At 40.2% G+C, this 8,366-nt stretch overlaps 1 protein-coding gene across 1 annotated transcript in view; it reads right to left on the reverse strand.

Moving 5' to 3' along the window:
• TPPP (tubulin polymerization promoting protein) overlaps nucleotides 1–2,126 on the reverse strand; it is a 38,234-nt gene extending 36,108 nt beyond the window's left edge. Inside the window, exon 1 of the mRNA XM_010221198.2 lies at nucleotides 1,813–2,126. Coding sequence (XP_010219500.1) covers nucleotides 1,813–2,123 — 311 coding nt within the window. The 5' untranslated portion in view covers nucleotides 2,124–2,126. The remainder of the gene's footprint in view (nucleotides 1–1,812) is intronic.
• Nucleotides 2,127–8,366: the final 6,240 nt, after the last annotated feature.

Genomic DNA, 8,366 nt, shown 5'->3' on the forward strand with positions numbered 1-8,366 from the left:
AACTTTAACAAATGCATAATTAGTTTTGCCTTTAATATTGCAAACCATTTAATACCGCATGGAGAGAGGAAAAGATAATATGATACTTCAAACAGAAATAACAGCACTTTTCAACCATAAGGAATCAAAGCGCTAAGAAACTGTCACACTTGCTGTACAGACACAGCCCCAAAGAGGCAGACACAAGAAACCTGAGCTAGGCCAATACTGTGAATATTACAAAAGAGAGGGTATAAGGTGACAGTCCCCTTTAACCACAGGTCCCCAACACTTCCCAGCCCATGCTTGCAGAACAGAGCTGGATTCACTCTGTGCCAAAAGGCATCTAAACGGACACTGCTTTAAATCTATGTGCACATTTTATGCCATACCAGTTGCTGCATGACTAACTTGCCCAGAACCTGCTATGACAAAGTAGCTTTGACATTAGTTATTTCCTATGTTGACAGAAACGGAGAAATCTTTAAGCTGATGAAACAAAGGAATATTTGAAAATAACTGCTGACATCTTCCATCACAAGTCAACAAAGAATTAAATAACCCTACAGCTTAAACATCTCATTCAAACGAGCTAGTTCACTGCACTGTGCCTAGCTCTGGCAACAGAAAAAAGTATCAGTAGTCACTCAAAGGAAAAAGAGACTAATCCAAGAACAAGAATGTTGGACTGTACATATGCAGAGTTGTCAATGGCCTCGATAAGACCCTGAGGAAAGAGACAGAACCAAACAGCTGTGAAAAGTAACATACTTGCCACAAACACCACATTCTTCTGCTTCAAAGATGACAAATGCTGGAAAAAAATAGCGTATGAGGTTCTTATAAACAATGCAGTCATTCGCACTCCTGCTAACTGTGCATGGTACTTTGGACAATTTGTGAAGGTCAAGGGCCTTTTCTTCTTTTTGTTTCTCTGCCTCAACACACTCTAAAAGATCAGTTCCTGTAGGAGGTTTTCCTAACTTCTCTTGTTAGGCAATTCTGTTTGCAAGTCCTCTCCCTAGCATTACACCACACTGATTGAGGGCACAAGCCAAATACATTTTCCTACAAGGTGCAAAGACAATTAAGCAGCACATCTCGAAATACGGTGATGCGTGGAAGAATTTGAATAGTTACTCTGGCAATAAAACGCAAATAAAGGCAAGGCTAACAGATGAGTTAAAGGGTAGGACATGAGGAGCAAAAATGATCGTATCATAAAAATAAAGTGAGAACACAAAACGACTTGGGTTTTTACCGGGAACATACTGAAATAGCTGAAAGCCTTCCCTTTGACTTGTACACTTTCTGGATCAAGTCCTGCCTAGGTTTTCAACCCCAACCAATGCATCTCAGTCATGGGCATACACAGCCCAGCTGCACCACCAGTTTGGTGTCTCCAGGACCTTCTACTTTAAACCCAAGCAAGTTTTGTGCTGGACACCAGGACTGTGGAGCTTGGAAGCTCCAGCTCAGGCCTAAGTACATATCCAACCACCGCCCCAGATTTTTTGAGGCTTTTGAGAATGTGTTTGCCTCAGACATCCTCCAGCAAATATTCATAGCATTTAGTGCAGTCAAAACCAACACTTTTCTCAGATTAACGTGCATTTTTCTTCATCATATGAAACCTCTCTGTATACCACAATACCCGCAACACTGAGGTCAGTTTAAGATAACAGGACAGAAGCTGAAACACAATTTCAAAAAAGGAACATGAAAGACAAAGGGAGACAGCACACAACACAACATCCATGAGCAACAGAAGATAAATTTAGATGACAAAACATAGAGGAGAACATAAGAAAACAATGGCAGAAAGGAACTTACTTGATTTTACTGAAGACAATATCAACATCTGTGATTGTCACATTCTTCCCATCTATCACATGACAGTCCTTACATAGCTTTGACCAGTTCTTCCCATGCATTTCTTTTCCTGTGGCTCTTGTATCGCCATGGATGGCAAATTTTCTAAAAGCCTCTTCCAGAGCACTTATTTCTCCTGCCATAGCTCCCTCGTGTGAGCTGTTTGAATCATAGGATAATCTTTTTGCTGCTCGCTCCTTTGCTGGATCTGAAGGAGACTTCGGAGGTGTCTTATTCGCAGGTTTGGTTGACTTTGCTTTATTGTCAGCCATTGTGCTACAAAGAAGAGAGAAAACATTACATTAATTTGCACAATTTTACCTTTTACTAAGCTGTCTTTCAGAACAGGACAGGTTATGGTCCATGTCATGACATATCAAAAAGCCTATAAGGTTGGCAAGAACTTCGCGCCCTCCACCATCCAACAACTATTATGGCTGTACATGCAACTACACAGCTTGCCGCCATTCTAGGATTCTGGTTACAGTCTAGTAAATTAAAAAAAGTATCAGAAAACTTTTGACATCCCAAACAAGGCATAAATCTAATTTCACCAACATTACATCAGCCAGTAAGAGAATACTTATCAACATTTTTCTTAAGATGGCAAGCTGAATTCACTACAGTTCAGCAGTTTAGATACTATCCACCATGGCACCTTACCGATTTGAGTAGAAGTTTGTCTTTTACATAGTATATATACCAATTCCCAAGGAAAAATAAACCTTTGATTTCCTGGCCTGTGATTTTTTAACAACTATTTACCAAAAATGGAAACTGCAGTGGAAACGTTAATGTTTCCAAAGGCTAACAAGTAAGGAAATTCTCAGAAATTCTCGGACAAAACTCTCTCAATTAGCAAAATCACTTGTTTCTCAAATTTATACCCAGAGAACTGTAGCTTCAGTCCCTTGGAACGAACACCTCCAGAATAAAATAGTACAGAAAAGAGAGGGCATTACTGCAGAGAACAAACTTCAGATTACCTTATGTTCACATTGGATAGGTTTGCTGTTCAAAAGCAAGCTTAAACCAAAGAACAGAATGCTAACAGCTATATTCAGGTGACATTACAGAACGCAGAAAAAAAAAAAGAAAAGAAAAGAAAAGAAAAGAAAAGAAAAGAAAAGAAAAGAAAAGAAAAGAAAAGAAAAGAAAAGAAAAGAAAAGAAAAGAAAAGAAAAGAAAAGAAAAGAAAAGAAAAGAAAAGAAAAGAAAAGAAAAGAAAAGAAAAGAAAAGAAAAGAAAAGAAAAGAAAAGAAAAGAAAAGAAAAGAAAAGAAAAGAAAAGAAAAGAAAAGAAAAGAAAAGAAAAGAAAAGAAAAGAAAAGAAAAGAAAAGAAAAGAAAAGAAAAGAAAAGAAAAGAAAAGAAAAGAAAAGAAAAGAAAAGAAAAGAAAAGAAAAGAAAAGAAAAGAAAAGAAAAGAAAAGAAAAGAAAAGAAAAGAAAAGAAAAGAAAAGAAAAGAAAAGAAAAGGAAGACCCCAAAACACCAGGAAGACTATTCCTTACTCTACTCTTCCTTCACTTGTTCATTGAGTCACTGCCTGCAGAAGAAACGCACATCGCCACTAGACCTGAACACTCTTCACGTGCAGTAGAGATGTCCACGGGGTGTCCTACAGCCCGCAAACATGCCGTGATGGCATCAGCAGCGTGCCACAGGAGCGCGTGCATTCAGCCCATCCACCCACAGAACAGTTGAGACTGGAAGGGACCTCTGGAGATCACCTAGTCCAACCTCCCTGACCGTGCAAGGTCACCTGCACCACATTGCCCTGAATCCTGCCCACAGGGCTTTTGAATATTCCCAAGGTGGAGACTCCTCAACAGGTCAACCCATTCCAGTGCTCTGTTTCCCTCCCTCACAGTAAATACATTTTTTCCTAATGTTCAAATGGAAATTCTTGTGTTTCAGTTTGTGCCTGTTGCCTTTTGTCCTATTTATCTGGCTATCACTGAAAAGAGTGTGGCCCCATCCTCTCTACACCCTCCCTTCTAATAGTTATATACATTGATAAGATTTTCTCTCTGCCTTCTCTGCTCCAGAGCGATCCACCTCTCAGTCTTTTCTCATGCTCCAGTCCTTTAATCATCTTCATGGCTCTACACTGGACCCTCTCAAGAAGCTCCACATCCCTCTTGTCCTGGGGAGCCCAGAACTGCACCCAGTACTCCAGGGACGGCCTCACCAGAGCTGAGTAGAGGGGCAGGATCCTCTCCCTCAACCTGCTGGCAACGCTCCTCCTGATGCGGGTCAGAATCCCATTGGCCTTCTTGACCATGAGGGCACACTGCTGACTCATGGTAAGCCTGCTGAACACCAGCACCCCCAGGTCCTTCCCTACAAGGCTCAGGTCATCTCTCAGCCTAAACTGGTACCTGGGGTTATTTCTTCCCAGCTGTAGGACTCTGCATTTCCCTTTATGGAACACTCTTCATGTGTTCACTCTTCACAGGTTCATCTGTGCCAGCTCTCCAATTTGTTCAGGTCCCTCTGAACACCAGGGCAGCCCTGCCTACTAGCCCCTGCTGCCAGGCTTGTATCACCAGCAAACTTGCAGAGGTTCCCTCTGTCTCTTCACCCAGGTCACTGATGAGTAAGTTACACTTAGCTCGGCAGATGTAAGAGGCCCTGGAAGGCCTAGAGATCAGGCACAAAGTGAGCCTGCCCCCGCCACTAGACACAAGTTGCTGCTCACACATCTGTGTAATTGTTACCAATTTTAATATATAAAGAAGTGCTCCAGGTATCACAAGCTTGGCAAACATCGACATAAAGACCGGGAAGCCCATCACAGTACCCTGTTGCCCCTTCTGAAATTACAAACGAATGCTTAGCACACAATCTCGGGTTAATGTATACAAAGATTGTCATGCACTTCTAGTTAAAGTTTTATTTCTGCCTCAAATGGGAAACTTTTGGTTTGTGCCTCAAAAGAAGTTTCACAGTTATGGAAGCAATTCTTAACTCTGACTTCGCTTCACCTCCGTTCCCCAAACAGCCAAGTCACACTCCTCTCTCTTCTAGTCGGTCCTGCAGGCTGCAAGGGAGCCAGCAAATCCACATCCATGAATGGCTTCTCGCTGTGCAACACTTGCTAAGCTTGAAGCCTTGAACATAGAGAGATCCCTCCTGTATGATCTTAGACTGTGATGTGAAAAGGTCGGACCACACAAGAACACGCGATCCACACCAAAGCATCACGCTGCTAGCTGGAGCCTTCCATCCTGAGCAAATGAAAACAGAGCTCCGTTTGGGAACAGTAACTCCGCCCCCTTCCTTTAAACTTAATGCTGTTTTTCCCCAGAGGACAACATTGAAATCATGTCTTTTTGGAACAGTTTGTCTTAATTCAAGCCCCAGCCAACAATCGCTATGTCATCTTCAATTTGACAGTGGAATATTCTACTTTTTAAGAACATGTACTTAAAATAAAACACTGGCACTGGACCATATAAATTCCTAGGAGCTCGTCTATTATCTTGGCATCTTTAACAACAAACATAAACTCATACTCAAAGTACTATAATCAACTTGTATTGAAAGGAGAATCTCTGGTGAAAACAGCAGTGACAGCACTCCGATAAGCATGTTGAGTTTCCTGAAACGAGATTTACAACCTACAATTAGCAACACCTTTTAATAAAAATTACTTCAGTAAAGGATCTTTGTCCTTTACACTTGAGCAAACACAGCACAGTCAGAGCAGTACTGTGTATTTTGAAAACATTTAAGTAAATGCTTAAAAAGCTAGTAACCTATTAAGCCTGGGGATTCTTCTGTCTTGTTTATATGTTCAGCACAAGCCCTAGCTAACAACCTGAAATGCTAAATTAAAAATTAAAGGGACAGGAATTTGTTAACTGTAACCTAAGAGTTATACATGCACCTATAAAATAATATGAAAAGCAGAGAATGAACTTGAATATTTAAAATTCATTAAAAAGCTAAAAACATAACCAATTCTCATTTCCATTACCGTTGCACCCTGTCAGCACTCAGAACAACCATAATATTCTTTTTTACTGAAGGTCTCCCAGCACTAAAATTCTAAAATAATAAGCACTTCTGGCATAAAATATAAGTTGGTGAGTATTATATCACATATAGGTGTATACTTAAAAAAAAAAAAAAAAAACCTATCTAGAATAGTCTAAACTTTCCAATTCAAATGGCTATGCACATTCTTTTGCTACTAGAACAGGTCACGAGATAAGGTACAAAAAAAGCAAAACACTGCTGACAAGCTGTGGAAATTACATTAAAAATCAAATCATAAGAGCTACAATCTACCTCTGTCCTGTGGAAAGCTTCTTCCAACAGCAGAAGTCTCTTCTGAGTGTACATCCCTTCAAATCCACAGGAGCTGGAAATTAAAAGCAAGAAGTCTCCATGCTAACCTAACTGCCTAGGCAGAGGAAGAGAACAGCATCTGCAAAACGTCTGTATTTTAATACCTGTGTAGGATGTTAAAAGCCAAAGTTAACTCCATAAGCAAAAAACAGGACAAGAGTATGCCCACTGCTATAGTAAGTAGTCATATCATTGAGCATTTTTATTGTGCAACAAACCAACCTGCCAAGAGATTTTCAGGGGAAGTCTCTTCTTGCTGTCAGTAATGCAACCTAGAAGCTCAGCGCAAATGTACTTCAAAGGGAAGGCAGTTGCACAGTTTACAAACCCCAGCAAGAAAACTTACATGCCACTACAAACATCTGAAATATTTTTGCAAAAGCATCTGGTAATTTAAAATAATCAGATGGAACACTTGAAAGGGTTCTCATTTTCTGAACCAAGTGGAATTCGAGTCGGGTACATTCTCTCAGCCTATAGGACAATCTTACACTATCTGCAGGATGAGAGATCTATTTAACAGCTTTTTTACTGGCTTTCAGTTGCTGCCTTTTCCCTTGTCCACTTCCCACACTTCAGGATACCTACCCCTTAAACTAGATGTCTAAGCAGGTAACATGAATTTCCCGGTAACATTAAGTACACATAAGACATAAAGCTCATACAACTCTCTAAATCCCTGCTGAGCCCAGCCCCAAAATTTCACATACCAAACAACTTCTGCAACTATTAAAAGTGTTCTCAAATTTGCTAGCACATCATAGACAAAATAATTAAGAAAATTAAAAGCTTTTCAACTCAGTATAGGAAAAAAATGCTTAAAGGAACATATTTGGCCTTGAGAAAGAGAGTTCCCATCTAGAATTAGTTCTCTCGGCCATCAAAAAACAGCTTCACATAAGCATGTTGTGAGAAGCTCAGATGGTATAGACCCAGGTAACAGGATGTACTAGTTGATCTGTGGAGATCCCTTTCACCCTCGCACATTCAGTAACTCTAGGAAGAGGTATGGAGAGGGAGAGATAAAGCCAGGGATCGACCCGATGGAAGTCATGAGTAATTCATGTTAAAACTACACTGAGAACGCATACCTCTCCTCTCCGGGGAACCTCCATGCTACTAAAAGAGCTCCTTCGTGCCAGTGAACTTCCCTTCAGCCAGAGGCTGCATTACTTACACATCTGCAGCACGATGACAGCTGGGCAGAAAAGTCCCCTGGATTAAGCTATGCACTAATCCAGAGCTTTTCAAAAAAAAAAAAAAAGAAAAAAAAGAAAAAAAAAAAAGAGAGGCCTGGAGGCTATTGCTTCTGTGAATTCCAGTATGGCAGTTATCAAAAGCTGCATCAATACAAGGCACAGAAACAGGCCAGAGCCTCAATACTGACCAGCCCTCAGTTCTATGAGAGAATTTACAGCCATTCACATTCCTTCACGTTATCCGCATCTTCTTCTGGTGGCAACCAATGCTTACGGTACAAGTTCATTAACTCTGATGCAAAATAAATAGGCTCATTAATTGGCAAGGTATTAACTAGCCCAGCTTACGACCTACAGGCCAAACACACTTTTCTAAAAAAGAAGGAACTCTCTCTACAGCCAGGAGGCCTAGGTTTCTGGCGTGCACCATGTATTTTCTCATCTCCTTTGCCTAGCTAAGCGTACGCTGAATTGCTTTCATTTGCAGCATGTGTTACAAAACCAGTTTTCAATGGAAGCCCTGTTGCATTATTAATAGCCCCAGAAACAAGTAATAGTGTATTCCTCTAAGCACAAAGGGCTAGAATAAACCAATCTACTCTGCTAGCACTAAAACAGAATGTATTAAAGACTCAGACATAATTCAATTAATAGAAAAGGTAGGAATTTTTAAAAAACAGATGTTCTTTAGAATACAGAATAAATTATTTAGAATTTACAGACATAATTAGTTTACTAAGACGATGTCAAAAGTCCTGTGAACTAAGCAAAATTCACAGTTCTCTCTCTCTTTAAAAAAGAGAAAAATGTCTTAAAAACACACAGAAAACAGTAAAAGAATCCAGCAGGCTCTATTTAGGCAACTGCCAAGAATGATAAAATTAAGAAAAAGTTTCAATGCAGTAGTGATATTACTGACATCTACCCCTTCCTATAATGCTGGCTTTTGCATATGCCAGCC

This window comes from Tinamus guttatus, unplaced genomic scaffold, assembly GCF_059628265.1.
Source record: "Tinamus guttatus ecotype Peru unplaced genomic scaffold, ASM5962826v1 Tinamus_guttatus_pri_ptg000025l, whole genome shotgun sequence".
Lineage (NCBI taxonomy): Eukaryota > Metazoa > Chordata > Aves > Tinamiformes > Tinamidae > Tinamus > Tinamus guttatus.